The 19,325-nt window shown below is 44.0% G+C and overlaps 1 protein-coding gene across 1 annotated transcript in view; it reads left to right on the forward strand.

Annotated features, from left to right (window-relative positions):
• The first annotated feature begins 1,037 nt into the window (after positions 1 to 1,037).
• The window catches only part of LRP11 (LDL receptor related protein 11), a 52,252-nt gene continuing 33,964 nt past the window's right edge, over positions 1,038 to 19,325 (forward strand). The window contains exons 1-2 of the mRNA XM_019746915.3: positions 1,038 to 1,990; positions 9,737 to 9,894. Of these exons, the coding sequence (XP_019602474.1) occupies positions 1,369 to 1,990; positions 9,737 to 9,894 (780 nt within the window). The 5' untranslated portion in view covers positions 1,038 to 1,368. The remainder of the gene's footprint in view (positions 1,991 to 9,736; positions 9,895 to 19,325) is intronic.

Consider the following 19,325-nt stretch of genomic DNA (forward strand, 5'->3'; position numbering starts at 1 on the left):
ACTTTAAAATTTGTTCTTTTCATGAAATGACAAGAAATATTGGGCTATTTTTTTTTCCTTTCTTGTTTTTTATTTACCACCTCCTACTCTGTTCTGGATCTGAAAACTACGGGTTCCTAAATGTCAGCTCTGAAAATAAAACATTATAGTAAAGACGGCTATTTTCCTATATAGTTATTTATTTTTACCCTCAAAAACAAGAAATACAGACATTTAAGAATATACAATTCATGATGTTCAAGCAATCCAATCAGAAAATTTCTGGACCTGCTAAAAAACAAGAAAATGTGATCCATAATCAGGAGAAAAATGAGCCAAGAGAAACTGAGAAATAAGATGCAGAAGCTGCTCACAGGCAGCTAGAACTCTGCAGTGTAGCCTCCACTGGGCTGAACATTTCCATATACCTTATTATGTCATTTAAAACACAAGTCCTCCCGCACTTACCTGATCTAAGCTGAAGGCCCCTCCTCATGCTGTGGAGATAACATCAGGTCCCCATAACTGGCTGTATTCAGATTTCTAGTTATGTTTGTGGAAACCTGAGTGAATGTGACCACTGATTTTTATATTTTTCAACCGCACTGCCCACCCTTTGCTACTCAAGTACAACATCTCAGGAACCTAAAGTGGAATAATCAGGGACGATGAAGGTGAAGGACAGATATGGTGTCTAGTGGTTCCTCAGTTGAGCTAGACCGTGTGTCTAGAGCAGTCCCTGAAGTCACAAGGATTTGTGAGAGCCTCGTTCCCCAAGAGCTCGTGCTCCATTGAACTGACACCCTGAGTAGGTCGGGCTTGCCATAGAGAACGATTGGCTTTGATGTAAACCCTGCCCAGGATGGAAGGGCCGCTAGCGAAGAACCACGCACCGCCCAGCAGCACTCTGGGGAGCTAACTCACCCTCCAGGATTACTCTCCCTGCCAGAAGCACAGGTAGGCGTGGACTGCGTCCACGCAAAGGAAGGGGCGGAGGGCGGGGGCGGAGCCGCGAGCGGAGGGCGGGCCTGGGCGGAGCTCCGCGCTCCTGCGCCCGCGACCGCTGTTCGCTAGCCGAGTGCTGATCCGCTGGGAAGCCGCCTTGTGGCTTCTGGTTCCCGCAGAGAGGCGCGGGCACCGGGAGAAGCCCCCGGAAAGGACGAGGAGCGGCGCCAGGCCCAGTCGGCCATGTCCCCCGCTGCTGCTGTTTCTGTCGGCGACTGCGCGCCCGCGGCCTCGGGGGCGCAGCCAGGTTCCGGAGAAGCAGCGTTTTGAGGCGGCAGGGCCTCCGCCCGCCGCGGCCGCGAAAGAGGCCCAGGGCCCAAGCTCGCCTGCGGCCCTCGCGCTCTGCGTTCCCGCCTCGTGTCGCTTCCTCAGCGGCCGGCCGCCATGGCTTTCGCTGCGAACTCGAAGCGCAGGTGGCCGCCGCGGCACCCGACGCTGCGCGGGCTGCTGTTGCTCTACCTGTGGCTACCGAGCAGCCGCGCCCCCGCACCGCCATCCGCGCCGCTGTCCGAGCTGCACGCACACCTTTCGGGCGTGGAGCAGCTGCTGGAGGAGTTCCGTCGGCAGCTCCAGCAAGAGCAGCCGCGGGAGAAGCTGGAGCTGGAGCTGCGTGCCAGCGGCGGCCCACAGCAGGGCTGCCCGGGCCCGGGCGGCGGCGGCTACAGCGCCATGCCCGACGCCATCATCCGCACCAAGGACTCCATCGCAGCCGGCGCCAGCTTCCTGACGGCGCCGGCAGCCGTGCGGGACTGGCGACAGTGCGTGGCGGCCTGCTGCTCCGAGCCGCGCTGTTCCGTGGCTGTGGTGGAGCTGCCCCGGTGGCCCGCGACCGCGGCCACCGCGCTTGGCTGCTACCTCTTCAACTGCACTGTACGCGGCCATAGCGTCTGCAAGTTCGCGATGCATCGCGGCTACAGCAGCTACAGCCTCAGCCGCGTGGCGGAGGGCGGGCAGCAAGGCCTAGACGCCGGCTTCCCGGCCACCGCTCGGGCCTCGCCTCGGCTGGGTAAGCATGCCCCTGAAGGAAGCCAGGGTCAGACCGCTTGGCTTGCTGTCCTTGCACCTGAGGGGTGGCTGCGTCTGTAAGACCCCGCGCTGTGCCCTCATCAGCTAAGTCCGAAACGAAACACCCTTGTTCCAAGTTATCTTAGTTGCGTGCATCCAGAAGAGTGGCTTTGATTTCTGTCTTGGGGTTGGCTTCTGGAAAACAAATCCCAGTAGATTGAGCAGAAGCAGGCATGGTGGGCTGCTTCTGCAATTTTTCTAGCCTTGGGAATAGAGGCCGAGGTGTGTGGTTTAACTGAAATTCAATAAGCTCAAAGCAAAAAATAAAGTTTATTTTAGCTTCATGTTTTTATAAGATATGATTTGTGTCAAGTAATTGCCAAGAGCAAAATGTAATTAGATCCCAGATTGCTCATAACACCCTGTTTCTTAGCTTGGCTCCCAACTCCAGATCCCACCTACCATTGCTTCCATCAGACATAAATGGGAAAGAACAGAGTCAGCTATTTTTGAAGTGGGTCCAACTGATTCCCATGAACTACATTTCCCTTTCATAGAGTGAAAAGAAGGGACTTGATTTAGTTGAAAATAAGAAAGTTTAAGGCACATCCCTTTTTAAAACGAGCTAAAAATGAAGCTTTTCATCTAATGGTTTTACTTTCTGCAGATGTTCAGAAAGAAAATCAAGACACATAGGAGGCACAAAAAATTCCATGTTTCCCGGAAAATAAGACCTAGCTGAACAATCAGCTCTAATGTGTCTTTTGGAGCAAAAATTAATATGACCCAGTCTTATATAATATTGTGTTATAATATTATATTAATAAGACCTGGTCTTACATTATATTTTACCCAGTATAATATTATAATAAAATAAGACCGGATCTTATATTAATTTTTGCTCCATAAGACGCATTAGAGCTGATTGTCCGACTAGGTCTTATTTTCGGGAAAACACAGTCGTAGCACTTGAAGGTTAAGGTCACCGAGGGAATAAAATCTTCATTGGGCCCACTTGTGGTCAGCTCAGTGTGTTTGATCACACTCTACTGCTGTTTGACTTACAATAACACAAAAATGATGTCATAGCAAGATTAGAAGGGGTAGTAGCCTCAGCCAGTTCAGAAATCCGGAGTCTCCATGACCTTCAGTTCCAATGAGAATGGTGTGGAAATCTGTGTGCACCATGTCCTGTCTGCCTACTCATCTCCATCCAAGAGGAGGCTCAGAATCCTTGTCAGGGGAGCCGACATCAAAGATTACCCAGTGACTGCCTCAGCCTGGAGGGAGACACTGGGAAGGACCCCCAAAGTTTTCTCACTGAAGGGGAGACAGGAGGTACTTTTACTTGGATCATACCAGCATCCCTGAGCCTGCCCCACGGCTGTTACACATACATCCTTCCTCACTGTCCAAACATGGACCCAACAGCAAAAACACCCCAAATCCCTTTCCCTCAATCGTGGTGCACCCCGACATTGCCAAAGGGAACTTGCCTATAAGCCAGGGGAAAATGAAAGGAAAATAAACAAAGACAGCATGCCCATGGAAATTTTTTGAAAGTTTAGTTTACTAATAGAAGTTTCCAAGTCTTTTTTTTTTTTTTTTTTTTTTTTCTGTTTCTTTGCCCTAGGAGTTTGTCTAGGAATTCAGTTTTGTAGATGTTTAGGGGTGAAAATAGGTAACCCCTGGGGGGGTTGGTCCTCATTCTGGAAAAACACTGCCATGCTCACACTTTAGATGCCTAGCAACATGGAAATGTGGAACGGTGCCGCTCAGACCAGGGGCGCCCTCATTCCTCTCTGCAGGTAGGGCAAAGGTTACCCTACCCAAACGTCCTGCGGTTTCCCTGCCCAGATGCTTAACCTTTTCATGTTCTTTATGCTTCTGAGACTACTACCGTGTTTCCTCAAAAATAAGACCTAGCTGGAAAATCAGGTTTAATGCATCTTTTGGAGCAAAAATTAGACCCGATATTATTTTACTATAATATAAGACCAGGTCTTATCTAACATAATATAATATAAGACCAGGCCTTATATTAATTTTTGCTCCAAAAGACGCATTAGAGCTGATTGTCTGGCTAGGTCTTATTTTCAGGGAAACATGGTACAGTTTTCCTTCTTGAATGTTTTTTTCCCCCTAACTCTGTGAGCATTGGAGCTGGAGGCTAAAGGAATGTGGAAATGGTTGAGAAAAACTCTTGCAGAGAATTTGTTAGGATGAGTAAAAAGATCATAAATGGTAAGGGACCAGGTGGGATGGGATAGCACAAATTTATAGGAAAACCCATCAGTCCTGTTTGTTGCCATTTATTGGTTTTGGTGTTATAATCTCCTTAGACATATGACCTCTCTGTCCTCCCAACACCCAGAGATCTAGGTTCTATTATAAACCAGTGTGCTGGAGGGCTTGGCAAGAGAAAGTAACTTGCCTGAGGGTCTCAGGGAGTTGCAAGGGAGTTGTGGAGCTGTGTCAGATGGAGCAGCTCATGTGTTCTCCAGCAGCACCAGGCAACCAGGAAGCAGAGAAATAGACTGACCAGGTGGCTGTCAAAGGTGGTAGGAAAATGCAGGGACGAGCTGAGGATGCTGGAAAGAAGTGTGTTGCCATGACTGAATCTGCCTGCAATAGTGTGAAAAGAGCAGGGTAGGGAGCTTGCGGTCCTGACACCTGGGTGTGAGAGCCAGCTCGTCTATGTAAGGGTCCCTACTAATCGCTTGGGCCTTGAGTGCTTGCCTTGCCTTCCAGCCCAGGCTGTGCTGATCAAGGAAAGGATGCTTTGTGAATTACAAAGGCAGCACACATATGATGTGTTATAGGACCCTGGTTGCGTCGTGCAGCTGGTTGGAGGGAGGGGTTGGGGACTAGGAGCCCCAATAAAAGTGGAGAGCTGCAGCAAAGAGGGTGTGGAGAGGTTGGAGCTGGAGCCAGAGAATATAATCTCAAACGGCTCACGGACCAGAACCTTTATGTTGTTTCCACTAGATGTTCAGCTTGAAAAGCAGGGTCTCTGGGAAGACCCTGTGCAGTTTTGGAAATCAGGCCCCCTTTTGTGTCAGGGAAAATCAAAGCTGTTAAGCAGTGCTCTGCTCTCCCCTCTGCACACCCATGCACTGCCACCTTCAGCCTCTCCCTCTTCTCATCCAAGTGAAAAGGAAAGACTTGATCTTCCTGATTCAAGGCTAATCCCTCCACAGGTGCCTGACCGATCTCCTCCACGGACCTTTCTTTCTCACATTTTCAACCTCTCCCTTTTGTTTTGTAAATAGACATCAGAAAAGAATGGCAAGCAATTATATTTAATAACTAATGTTGAGATAACTGTTTGAGAATGTTGGGGAAAATACATTTAGACCTGCACCTCTGGGCACACACCAATAAATTCCAGATGGGTTAAAGAATTAAATATTTTTTTAAATAAATTAAGCCGTAGGTTATACATAGAAAGGCTTGAAGAAAATAAATTTACTATTGAGTATCTGGAGGGAAGATAACTTTCTAATCAAAGAGATCACAAAGAGAAAGGATGGATGATATACATGTTTTACAAATCCTCTTTATGTCAAGAAACAAAAGGAATTGCAAACAAGAGTCTGGGAAAGTATAAGATAAGAGTATTAATATATTAATAGAAAGTGCTTATGCCAATCAGTAAGAAAAAAATAAATGGGCAAAGGATATGAACCAAGTTTCCAGAAGAGGATGTATACTTGATAAACATAGAAAAATGTTCAACCTTAGAAGTTAATCAAAGAAATGCAAGTGGTGCCAGATTATGCTTATTAAATTGTCAAAAATAAGTTTGCTCTTTATTCTGCTATTGGCATGCATGTGGAGAAGTTAGTATTATGTCATATGGTCACCAAAAGTGTACATTGATACCTTTCTTTTGGAAATCAGGAAATATGTAGCAGAGGCTATAAAAATATTCATTCTTCTGGAATTTTTTTTTTAGGAAAATGGTCCATGCCAAAGAAAACATACTGTGTTTTCCCGAAAATAAGACCTAGCTAGACAACCAGCTCTAATGCGTCTTTTGGAGCAAAAATTAATATAAGACCTGATATAATATAATATAAACATAACAACATAACATAATATAATATAATAGTGGGTATAATTTAATGTAATATAATATAATACCAGGTCTTATATTAATTTTTGCTCCAAAAGATGCATTAGAGCCAATTGTCTGGCTAGGTCTTCTTTTCAGGGAAACACAGTATGAGAAAAAAGGCATAACTTATAATGGTGTATAAATTGGTAAAGTAAATGTCCAGTAATAGAGGGTAGGAAATCAAAATGGCAATTGGGAAGCTCATGTAGTAATATGGGCAGTGCTAGGATATGTGCTAGGTCTAATATCAGTAAATAGAACATATTAATAAATTAGATTAAATTCAGGATGTAAATTTATATTTAGTATAACTGGAATATACTTTGGGGGTGTCAAAGAATAGTGGGAAGGACAGAGCCCTTTAGTTAGAAAGATCTGGGCTGACATCTGAATTGACAAAGTTATCACCTGTGTCAGCTTATGCAACTAAGCTCACCTCTCTGAGCCTGGTTTCCTCAGGAGTATGATGCTAATGATAATATAGTTCCTACCTTAGGGACTTGTGAAAGTTGACAGAAGTTATGCCTCAAAAGGACTTACCATGGTTCCGGGTATAAGGAAATCACCCAGCAAATGGAAGCTATGGTTGTTATCATCAGTTCATACGGAGAAAGACTAGAACAGCACACACCTAAGATGATGATAATGATATTGAGGTGGCGAATCATTTCTTTTCCTAAAATGTTGCAACTTTTAAAAACTGCCACCAAAATCCAACAAAAAACCCACAATGGATTTTGACTCATCGTAAATATCTTAGCCTCTTCCTTTAGTCTGGTCCCACTTTCATACCCTGGCTTCAGGAGGCCCTACTAATTTCTCAGCCTCAGCTATATCATTTGTGTCCATAGAGTACCGATCCAGATTCTAGAACCTCTTCCCTGTCATTAAGGCTCTGTTCTCAGCAGTGTGTTGTAAATCAGATTAGTGAACAATATTCTCTGTCTAAAATGCTACCTTGATATGTTCCCCAAAATTAGTATGAGTCTTACCTCTCTAAATCTTATCAAGTTTGTCTAGTTTTCAAAAGAAATCAATGTTACCATAGTACTTAACAGTAGCTTATTACATTTTTATGATGGGAATTCAAAATTACATATATCTTGTTCTTCATCAGCAAGTCAAATGTTTTTAAGTGTAGCATACCCCTTTCCTCTTCGTTTGTTTGTTTTAAGGTCTGTTTCTGAGTAGATAAGCTCTGGCTTATTTGAAAATACATTATACAGTATAATGTGCTAGACTTGAACTGAGGAGGAAATGTATCTCTATTGTTTCAAATACAACAATGATCAATTTAGAGAACATGAGGATTTCACTGTTTATAAATCAAATCTTAAAGCTCACCTAAAGAAAAGGAAATGAGGAAAAGAATGATTTTCTTTTCTTCCTGGAAGGCAAGATTAATTAGTTATATAATACGTGGGATATTTCAATGCTTATGTGATTCTTCCATCTGAAATCTTTGGGGTTAAATTTTTGAGGGTTTAAAGATATATATACGTGTGTGTGTGTGTGTATATATATATATATATATGTATGTATGTATGTATATACATATATATATAAAATTAACATCCATTGTTGTTTATAGCATATAGCTATATTTCAGTTTGTCTACTTAAAATTAGTATTTTAAAATAAATGTTAATGCAAATAGCTGCTAACTATAATGTAGTACTGCTGAATTATATGATGTTTTCCATAATTATAAAATGGTAAACCTTGTGTGAAAAACAATGAACCTTTCAGAACCAAAGGCGAGTTCTCTATAAATCTCTATGAAATAGCCTATGAGTGATGCAGTTGTCACATCTCTCCTTACCTGGGAGAAGCAGAATAAAAACATCAGGCACTGGATTTTTGCTTAGAGGTGGAAAAAGGCAGAACAAGTTTCTTCTTAGGCAGGGGTTGCTTCTGTGGCTTATTAAAATCTGAGTTATGAGTCCTCATTATTTTAAATGACTATAAAAATGGGACTCATCATGTTCTCAGTACACATATGAGCCCTTTGGCAATATCAAGTGTGCTTATTCTTTGTAACATGCTCATTACAAAAAGAGTCATCTCCCTTTGAGGCTGGCAGCGGCATTCTCTTTCAGAAAAGTCACAGCTCAAAGAGCTGCCAGTCCCTCACATAAATCCCGTTTCTGGGCCTTCAGAGAATTACTAGATGAGAAGATAGGGGTCTGAATAAGTAGGTCTCTGAACATACAAAAGGTAATGCTAACCTGTAGAGCTTGTTTGTCCAGTTACATATTACTAAGTTTCTTTAAAACACATGTGGATTTGGGTAAACTGATTAATAAGAAACTTAAATCAATGAAAATATTCACAGCTCTGCTCTTAGAAATAAAGCTTCTTCCATCAGTCATCACAGAAGCAGCTGTCAGTTAAGTATTACTATTTAAATGAACATAATTAGCCTAAATTAGTACCATTCTAGATCATATGTAAATACATAACTTGTTTTGCTATCTCAGAAACTCGGTATGCCGGCTTCGGTTATAAAGATTAGTTATTTAGAAGCTGTGAATCTCTTCTATTTTCCTAGATGAAAAATTGGATTCCACAAAATTTCATTGTGGGTTTCATTTTGTATGGATCCAAGAACTTGCCTTAACTTTCCACTCCTTTTTCATATCAATTTATATCACTGCCATTTTATCACTCCTATTTTTAAAACTTGAGGATAAGAAAAAAAAATCTATATCAGAGGTGGGTTTGGTTTTTTTCAAGTTTTGTTTCAATAATTTTTTTCTTTTTTTACAGGACTTTATTGGGGAACAGTGTGTACTTCCAGGACTTTTTTCCAAGTCAAGTTGTTATCCTTTCAATCTTAGTTGTGGAGGGTGCCGTTCAGCTTCAAGTTGTTGTCCTTTCAGTCTTAGTTGTGGAGGGCACAGCTCAGCTCCAGATCCAGTTGCCATTGTTAGTTGCAGGGGGCGCAGCCCACCATCCCTTGTGGGAGTCGAACCGGCAACCGTGTGGTTGAGAGGATGCACTCCAACCAACTGAGCCATCCGGGAGGCAGCTCAGCTCAAGGTGCCGTGTTCAATCTTAGTTGCAGGGGGCGAAGCCCACCATCCCTTGTGGGACTCGAGGAATTGAACTGACAACCTTGTGGTTGAGAGCCCACTGGCCTATGTGGTAATTGAACCAGCAGCCTTCGGAGTTAGGAGCATGGAGCTCTAACCGCCTGAGCCACTGGGCAGGCCCCAAGAATTTTTTTTTAATATAAATTCATTTAACAGACCTTTGAACATAAGTTGTTTATAAATTAAGTGAAAATTTCACTCTAGAGAATAAAACTACTCCAGATTTACACATGGGAGGGCTTAATTCACTGTCTTTTACCCATAACTTGATTCTTTCTACTGCTCACAGCTGACACTCCACACTTCCTCTTCTCCATGTGTTACAGCTAAATTCCTCTTTCATAATTCATTGCTGTTTTATTTATTATGTAAAGAGAATACAATGAAAATCAATAAGAAAATAACTTTCAGTTGCTATGTATTTTCTTAGCAGTTCTTTGCTAGGCTATATTCTAGCAAACAAGATACCTGTCTTAATCAATTAGAAAAAAAATAGGGAATCATCTCTCCTGTGAATTACTTTCTTTCACAGAAAAGGATGAGCCTCCACTTAGCAAGGCCGGGCAGGATGTGGTTTTGCGTCTGCCCATAGACGCGGTGATTTTAGATGGCCGCGAGAGCACAGATGACCACGCCATCATCCAGTATGAGTGGACACTGCTGCAGGGTGACCCATCAATGGACATGAAGGTAAGTCACGTTGTCATTATAATGAAAACTCATGTTTCAGTGAAGTGACCCTTGGTAATGTCCTTCCACTTACATTCCCAAGATGTCTGTAAGCTAGCAGGAAGGTATAAAATAGAGAAAGTATATATAAAAATAATCTCAGAAAAAATGCTTTATTCTATAAATTTACTTTTCTATTGAGTAAACAGTGATCCTGATAATTTGCTTTAAAGCTTACTCTCGTTCTTGCTGCTTTTTTTGTTGACTTCTCCAAAATCCAGAAATGCTTTAAGAAAAAGACTCAGATTACTTTTTAAATTTTTTATTTCTTTTCTTAGTTCAAGATCCACATAGAAAATGTGAAAAATACAAAGCAGTATAAAGAGGAAAATAGCAATAAGATGAACTCCTTTTTCACGTGCTGCAGAAAGCAGCCATGTTACCTACAGTTAGGCCTGCTTGAGATAATTGAGTGAATAAGTGAGGGAGAAGGTGGCACGAGGTGCCCTGATCAGATGCTCACACTGATTGTCATCAGGCTTATCTGGGCCAAGGTGGATCTGCTACAGATGGGACTGAGCCACTTGTCAGCAGCTGCTGCCACACAGTCTTGAGTGATGAGGCAAAGCAGTTTTCTATGAATCCTGTCAGCACCCTTCCTAGTTAGGAGGAGTTCCTGGCTTAGGCAGATAAACCTCAATCAAACCACTTCAGTTAGAGAAAGTGGAAAATGCATCCGTCTGCCAGGGCTGCCGCAACAAAGTACCACCGATTGTGTGGCATAAACAACAGAAACTTATTTTCTCACAGTTCTGGATGGTAGGCGTCTAAGATCATGGTTCCAACAGTGGTAGTTTCTTCTGACGCCTCTCTCCTTGGCGTGTCGTGGGCTGTCTTTTCCTTGCTGGGACTGCCTGTGGTCTTCCCTCTGTGGGGAAGCACTGATTTATATTCTGCTGGAACAAAAACAAAACCAATAATCACCTAGCCCCGTGAAACTGCTTGAAGTATACTGATCTGCCCAATGATTGTAGTCTCATAAATGGGCTGGACCCTTGGTCGGCATCTTACCCAGCCTCCCACCCATATCTGAACCCCTTCTATCCCATCCCTTCTGGGGGTTTTCCACCCTCTGCCTAAATATTTTTAGAGTTGAAAGCTCTCTATATCACACACATCCTATGACATCTTTAATCAGCTGTAATTCATAGGCAAACCGGAAATGTCTCCCTGTTACTTCTGTGCATTGGTGCTGGATCTTCTCTTTGGAAAGGCACCGAACACGTCTTTTTTCATTCTGTGTAACAGTGCCTTAAGTCTTTGAAAAAAATGAACCTCATCACTTGGAAAGCTCTCCTGAGAACTCAGTACTCCCGCTTCTTTCAGATATTCTTCACAGGAATTGATTTTCAGACCACCCACTATCCAGCCTCTTCTGCATTTTCTCAGATTCGTCCATGCCCTTCTTAAAATCTGACATCCCTAATTGAACCCCATATGTCAACTGAAGAGCTGTGTATCTTCCTGACACAGACATCACCTCCTGTGATCCAGACATGATCTCTACCTCTCTTAATGAAGCTTAATTTTTGTAAACTAGTTTAGTAGCTGCATCACACAGTAGATTCGTGTTGAGTTTTCCATTAGCAGGATTACCTGAAACCTGCTTCATCTTTCTGCAAGAACTGCCATCCTGAGGGCCTCCCCATCCTGGCTGTGTAATTGCGTTATGGAACCTGAGTGCAGGACCTTATAGTTATCCTTTTTACATCTCAGCTTTTGGGTTTTCATCTATAACAGAAATATTTTTCAACTTTAAGTGTCATCCGTCATATTTATTATCCTTCTATGCATTGTCAGCTGCAAAACTAATATATCTTTATTGAAATCTTTGAGAGCTAAGGTTGATCAGGAAAGGTGCATGGACAAGTCCTTGATTATAGCACAGACAGCTTCCTGAGATGGACACTGACTATAATTGGTACTTCTGGAATATATTTGTTTGAGCAGCTACAAAGCTGCCTCTGTTACCATCTAGCTTGTCCTATATGCTACTGAAAGCTTTATTCTGTAAACGATGAATTGCATATATGAATGTTAAATAAAAATAATGCTGATGATTCAGTATTTAATTTATTGAAGATATTTGTAAAGGAACGACAAAATTAGACATTTCTTATAGGCTTTTAGGGCTCACTGCTGTGCCATCAAGAGGAAAATCTGGACCAGTTTCCCAGCCAAGTGAATAGTGGCAATGGCAGACAGACCTAAAGTTATAAAACCATCAGCTAAGTGACAAAGTCTGTAATAGGAGAGACAAATTGTGACTGTCTTCTAATGGCGTACATTCACGAATGGCCCCAAAAGTCAGCTCTCATCCTACTGTGACTTGATCATATTCCATGCGTCATTGATTGAGCATCCAGTCAGTGCCAGACAATTTAGACGTTTCTGTAATCCTCAGGACAACCTCACCAGAGGTGTGTCCCCATTTTATGAATTTAGATTGTCATGAATAGCTGTGAAAGACTGAAATGGCAAGAGATTACTGAGCATCTTTCAGTGGAATGCTGGGGGTTATAAAGCAGATTTTTTAGGGTTAGCATTTATAAACTTTAGAAAACAGATAGTAATACAAATGCTTCTTGTCTATAGAAATGCAAATTTTTTCATATAGATTCCTGCCCTGTAGAATCAATTTTCAATTGATTCCTGCCCTGTAGAAAAGTGGATTTCAAATATGACATATTAGCATTTGTAGGTATTAATCTATTAATACACTCATTTCATTACCTAATAGATATTAGGAGCAAACTTGGTTCAGTGCATTCATAACTGCTTACGAGTATATTTGTCTGTTCTTCAGATTCTGCTTTGAATCAGTGGAACACCTTATTGGCTCTTCTTCAATTAATGAGTTAAATAAAATCTTTGACACATGTTCATATTGTATTTGTATGAGATCATGGTTTTAACATTTTGAGAATTTTCCCTTAACAGTAATTAGCAACCTTCAGGGACTATCCCCCGGTCCCTTTTACCTGGGCAGCCTGATTTTATACCCCCAAATTTCTAACAGGAAAATTAGGACTCATATATCAAATCACTTTTTTTCTGAGAATGGGCTCCAGCTGACTGGAATGTTAATACACTCCGCCTTTCGATGCAAAATGGGACAAACTGGAAGGTTGCTGGGAATGGAGGAAGGGCAGTTATAGCCTAACATAGCACAGCCGTTGAGTTAAAACCCAGTGTTGGATACCCTTGTTCTTAGGCCCTTTGACTATCCCCACCACTCAGGAGTTCTCAATGGGCAGACTGTCCCCTAAGCACCTTCCCTGCCCCTCTGGAGCCCTCCTCCCTCATCTCCCCTGTTCTCCACCACGCACAGAGGCTCCTCACCCCCTTCTCTCACCTTCTGTGGTGGAATACTCAGCCTTCCCTTTGTCTTGCAACACTTTTAAGATCAGGTTCTAAGGCCTATCTTTTCACATCTGGATGACCCATTCAGTTATTCAAAAAACAGCAACAAAAAAAATTAATAAGGTTCTCACCCTAGGAGGAGTTATGTTGCCAGCTTAATTATGATAAAATTAATAGTTAATCTCTTTTAGCATTTAGTGTGTCCGGTACTATGCTAAACACTTTATACCGACTAAACCATATGGGACAGCTTGTTTTTGGTTTCTTCATTTATAAAGAAAGAACAGGAGAGATGATTGGTCAGAATCAAGAAGCTAGCCAGTAGATTTTAAAGTTATACATGCCCTGCCCTTGAAAGGGATATTCTACATCCACTTAACTGAATGTTAATCTATAATACATTCTTAAATGCAAGAAGATACGTTTTTCAGGCAGCCCATTAGATGACTCTGAGTTTCATGATTATTCAACACAATACATTTAAATCTGAAGTCAGAATATAAAATATGACATTTCGGGACATGATAGAGTATGAGGATGTTCAGGGAAATTTGGGATTCATAAATCTGCGGCTTGATTTATATCCATCAGAGGTAAAAAAAAAATGTCTAACTAAATAATTTTAGAATATCACGTGTAATCAAAACTCATGAAAGGATGGATTCTGTTTTCACCAATAACTTCATTATTATATTCAAACCAATTGCACACTGGCTTGCCTGCTGTACATAATACATTTTTAAAAACAGATAGGTATAATATCATCTGTATTGGGACATGTTTGATAGTAAAAGGATGTGGTTTTAATAATTATACCATGACCACAGAGATAAACTGGGATTGTTTTGAGCAAACAGGAGCATGGGTTCTTTTTGATAAAATCCAAGTTTCATGAGACTGGACGGTCTACATGAGGTTTCCCAATCAATCTCATTTTTAGACCACCTTCAACAGATGAACATAGTATTCTAAAACTGAACCTTAGAGAAAGGTTTCGGGAAAGGAACATAAGTAGAAACAAGAATATGGACTTTGTGTTTTTTTTGTCATAGGGCAAAAAAGCCCAAAATAACTGGTGAATTTCAAAGTGCATCGTTGTCTCCTTGTATAAGAGGTATTTTGTCATATAGTCCTCACTCAGATTCCCTGGGATCTAATTTGGGTTAATACTGAAAATGCCCACAAAAGGAAAGAATCATTATCTGTTAAGGAGACGATTTTAAATCGTATTGAAAGAATTTATAAAAATTTAGTGAGCAGGATTTTCAAGGCGGCCTGGGTTGTTTAACCAACAAAGAAGGTTCCAGAGAACCTACAGTGATCTTGAAAGATTAAAGGCTAATTGCATCTGTTGTCTTCTATTTTCTACCTATCTTCATTGATAACAGGCCAAAAAAATACATAAAATTTATAACATCACAATAGAATTTATAAGGACAATAAAGGATGTCTTTAGAATTGTCTTCAATGAGGCAAGGAGTGATGAGCTGAAAATGGGTTTAAATTGCCTGTGGATGCTGCCAGGGAATTTAATTTCCCACCTTCTTCTCTCCTTTCTTCCTTTCGTTCTCCTGTTCCTTTCTTCCTTCTTTCCTTCCTCTTTCCATGCCTTTTTTCTATCTTCTTTTCTTGATATTTTTCCCTTTCTCTCCTAAAGCCTATAACTGTACTCTGTGCTTACTAGGATTCTAGTCATACTTGCTAACTGATTATTTTCTTTCTTACTTTCTTTTTTTGAAAAAAAAAATTGAGTAGTTGGCTAACTTTTCAGAAAGTACCTTTCTAGCCCTCAAATTTTGATCATCTTTCCTAGCAAGACGGACAAAACAACACTGCTGAGCACGTCTGGCCAGATGGTGGTGTGAGGGAGGGCTGTCACGTGGGAACTGGAGATGCTTTGCACCTCGTCAAAAGGAGAGCTAGGCACATAGAACCTACTATTATTTCTTGGCTGTTGGACAATTTCTAGTCTTCACAAAAACGAAATGTAAATCATCTCAATACAAGTTATCCCAGATACTCTAGGCCATGGCGTGGGAGTGGGGAAGAGAAAAAGAGGAGAATTTCTGGATTTAAAAAAGGAAGAAAAATAGTAACTAACTGAGAACGCTTCATATCACATTTCATCTATTTCTTTCCTTCCTTCAATGAGTCAGTTTAACAGGGAATAAAAGAGATCAAACAGATAGTAAGAAAAGGGATAGTACAGTACTTCTAACACAGCATCTACTTTACTTTAGTTTTTGAATCCTATTCCATCCCTTCCTGTTTGTGTGACCTTGACAGATGATGTAAACCATTTGCAAATGAGAATAGCTAGAGTCCTCTGGGGTATTTTCCTGGGATTAAGAGAGGTAATGTAAGTACGACACCTGGAACAGTGAGCAGCACAACATAAACATTAAAAAAATTATGATGTTATTTAGTTTGTTATGAGATCATTTTTCCTTTGATGATGATGGGGTATTGGCGTAGTCGTTGGGGTTGAGCTCCGGGTCTCAGTTCCACCAAAACTGGGGCCTTATATTTTGCTCGCCCAGGCGGGTTATCTTCAGCTCAAACCTCCAGGAAATCAGCCTTGTAGGCTTCTGGGTTCTGTTCTATACTGCCAGTCCCGTAGAGCCTCCATTCTTCTTCCCTCGGGGTGGTGATAGACAGAATAAGTCCCTCTGACGGGGCTGCAGTGACATGGTGTCTTGGCCTGACGGTTTGAAGGAGATTTGCGCCCCTAACTTGGTAAGGAGGTCGCATCCCAGGAGTGGGATTGGGAAGTCTAGTAAGTAGAGGAACTCGTGCGACACGGTGTGTCCTCCCAATTTACAAGTCTGAGCCTGGCAGAACAGTCGGCTCCTAGCTTGATCCCCGGTGGCTCCCATTATGGTGACTCTGTGGTCCCCGAGTGGTGCCACCGGCGTGGTGACTACCAAGTGTTATGTTCCAGTATCTACCATAAAAGTCACTGTTTGGCCCCCCACATCTAAGTTAACTGTGGGCTCGTGGGGGCCGAGTTCCAACGAGCCTGTTCTTCTTCAGTCCAACTCGATTCCCACTAATCCTATGAAGTCGGGCTCCAGGCTGGTTGGGTTGTGGCCACGGGGAGGCCGAGGCTGGAAGCGGAGTGTCTGGAAGCGGCGGGGTGTGCCAGCCGTTGGCCGTGCTGTGTAGGGAGGTGTTGGCGGCTCTTCGTCGGGGTCTCCCTGGTAAATGGTCTTAGTCATGTCTTTCTGGATGTGGCCTCGTGGTTCCGTGCAACGGGGACCCTGGACTGTCCCTTACTATTGGAGCAGAACCGTACCCAAGGAGGAAAGGTGCGGGCTATTTCCAACCATGAGTCAACGTAAGGGAACTGGTCTGGATGTCCTGGGGTCCCGGGGACAGCTATGTAGACTCGGCGAATCATGGGGAGGTCAAGAGTGCTTTCTGGGGACCATCCCACATCAAAAGTTGGCCACTCCAGTTCACATAAAGTGTGGAGATGTCCGGGGGTCATTTTGACCCTGTAGTCACCTCCAAAACCCTTCCTGAAATTCTTTAACATGCAGTCTAGAACTGTGGGCTTCCCATGACTCCTTCCCATGATGTTCAGTGTGGTGTAGACAAGGGAAGGGTCTCAGTCAGGCGCCCATCTGGCTGCGACCCTCTCAGGAACATTGGGTACGTCTTGGCTAAGGTGTGCCTGTATAAGCCCCAGGCCCTGTCACACTCCAAAAGTGCGAATCACCGTCATGCCATATGACGCTACCATGGAATGCAGGTTGGGGCTCACGTGGGCTCTGTAGCCAACAGGCCGTGGATCCACACAGAATCCTGTTTGGGACCAAGCACACACACATTCATTCAGGGCCCTCCCCCGGAACGGCCCTAACTAGAGTCCGAAGTGGGACTCAGCGGGAGGTGATCAAGCTCCCCTTCTGCCCTTAGGCAGGCCTAACTGGGTCCGGGCCCCAGGGTCTTGCCGTGTCTGATGTCCTGGTTGACTGTCCGTCCTTTCTCTACTGGGGTCCAGCAGGGAATCACAGGCCGGAGCCGGCGGGAGGTCGCCGGTCCCCAGCCTACCAAAATCAGCAGGGGGCACCTAGCCCCGTCTAGACTCTCCCGCCACCCTATGGCACGCTCCCGCCCAAACTGGTGGCTCAAGGGGCCAGTGCGGTTGGGTTTCCCAGTCAGGGAACCAAGAATGTTACAGATACTGGGACCAGAAAGAACCCAAGCAGCACTCAGAGAGTTAGGAAGTTCAGCTTTATTACGCCGGCGGGCTCAGCGGGATCCTTCCCAAAGACTGAGCCCCTAGCAAGGTTTTGAGCAGGTTTTTATGGGTTGGGGACTTCCTTGAGTTGCGGAAGGGATAGGTGTCATCTGGTGATTCGTTCGGTGTCATGCTGGGAGTCATGCGGGGTCTCATCTCCCGCTCCCCACATAAGAACGCAGGATATAGCTAGGCCAAAAAGGAACACCCACAGAGCCATAGATAGGGGAGTCATACTACTATATTGTTGCTGGCGGCTGGGTTGGACAAACAGGAAGCAGGAGCCACACTGTTTGCAACCCTCACTGCACCGCTTGCAGGCTCAGCCACCATCTTCTTGCTAGCCCCCATTTTTCTGCTAGCGTAGCCACAGCAGTTATATTAGTGGCCAATGGCTCACTGGTTACAGCTGATGGCCAACTAGCCACAGCCGATGGCCATCCAATCGCAGTTGATGGCCATTTACTACCTGAGCCAGCATCTGTATATGTGAGGCCGAGAGCCTAGAAACTACTTTCTGGGGCTCTGTCCCCACACTTGGGTTGTGGCTTGGAGGGGGTTACACAGAAGTGGGCTGGGGCTAGGGACTTCCCTTTTCGCTCTGGCCACTAGTTTAGGTCAGTTCCACATGGCAGGGAACCATTTTAGGTCAGTTCCTCCAACAGTGATTGGCTCGGGGTGTGGCTTGGAGGGGGTTACGCGGAAGTGGGCTGGGGCTAGGGACTTCCCTTTTTGTCTGGCCACTAGTTTAGGTCAGTTCCACATGGCAGGGAACCATTTTAGGTCAGTTCCTCCATCAGTGATTGGCTCAGGGTGTGGCTTGGAGGGGGTTACGCGGAAGTGGGCTGGGGCTAGGGACTTCCCTTTTTGTCTGGCCACTAGTTTAGGTCAGTTCCACATGGCAGGGAACCATTTTAGGTCAGTTCCTCCATCAGTGATTGGCTCAGGGTGTGGCTTGGAGGGGGTTACGCGGAAGTGGGCTGGGGCTAGGGACTTCCCTTTTTGTCTGGCCACTAGTTTAGGTCAGTTCCACATGGCAGGGAACCATTTTAGGTCAGTTCCTCCATCAGTGATTGGCTCGGGGTGTGGCTTGGAGGGGGTTACGCGGAAGTGGGCTGGGGCTAGGGACTTCCCTTTTTGTCTGGCCACTAGTTTAGGTCAGTTCCACATGGCAGGGAACCATTTTAGGTCAGTTCCTCCATCAGTGATTGGCTCGGGGTGTGGCTTGGAGGGGGTTACATGGAAGTGAGCTGGGGCTAGGGACTTCCCTTTTTGTCTGGCCACTAGTTTAGGTCAGTTCCACATGGCAGGGAACCATTTTAGGTCAGTTCCTCCAACAGTGATTGGCTCAGGGTGTGGCTTGGAGGGGTTACATGGAAGTGAGCTGGGGCTAGGGACTTCCCTTTTCGCTCTGGCCACTAGTTTAGGTCAGTTCCACATGGCAGGGAACCATTTTAGGTCAGTTCCTCCATCAGTGATTGGCTCGGGGTGTGGCTTGGAGGGGGTTACGCGGAAGTGGGCTGGGGCTAGGGACTTCCCTTTTCGCTCTGGCCACCAGTTTAGGTCAGTTCCACATGGCAGGGAACCATTTTAGGTCAGTTCCTCCATCAGTGATTGGCTCGGGGTGTGGCTTGGAGGGAGTTACGCGGAAGTGGGCTGGGGCTAGGGACTTCCCTTTTTGTCTGGCCACTAGTTTAGGTCAGTTCCACATGGCAGGGAACCATTTTAGGTCAGTTCCTCCAACAGTGATTGGTTCAGGGTGTGGCTTGGAGGGGGTTACGCG

The sequence above is a fragment of the Rhinolophus sinicus genome, chromosome 2 (genome assembly GCF_057876585.1).
Source record: "Rhinolophus sinicus isolate RSI-liver-muscle chromosome 2, RSI-T2T, whole genome shotgun sequence".
Classification (NCBI taxonomy): Eukaryota; Metazoa; Chordata; class Mammalia; order Chiroptera; family Rhinolophidae; genus Rhinolophus; species Rhinolophus sinicus.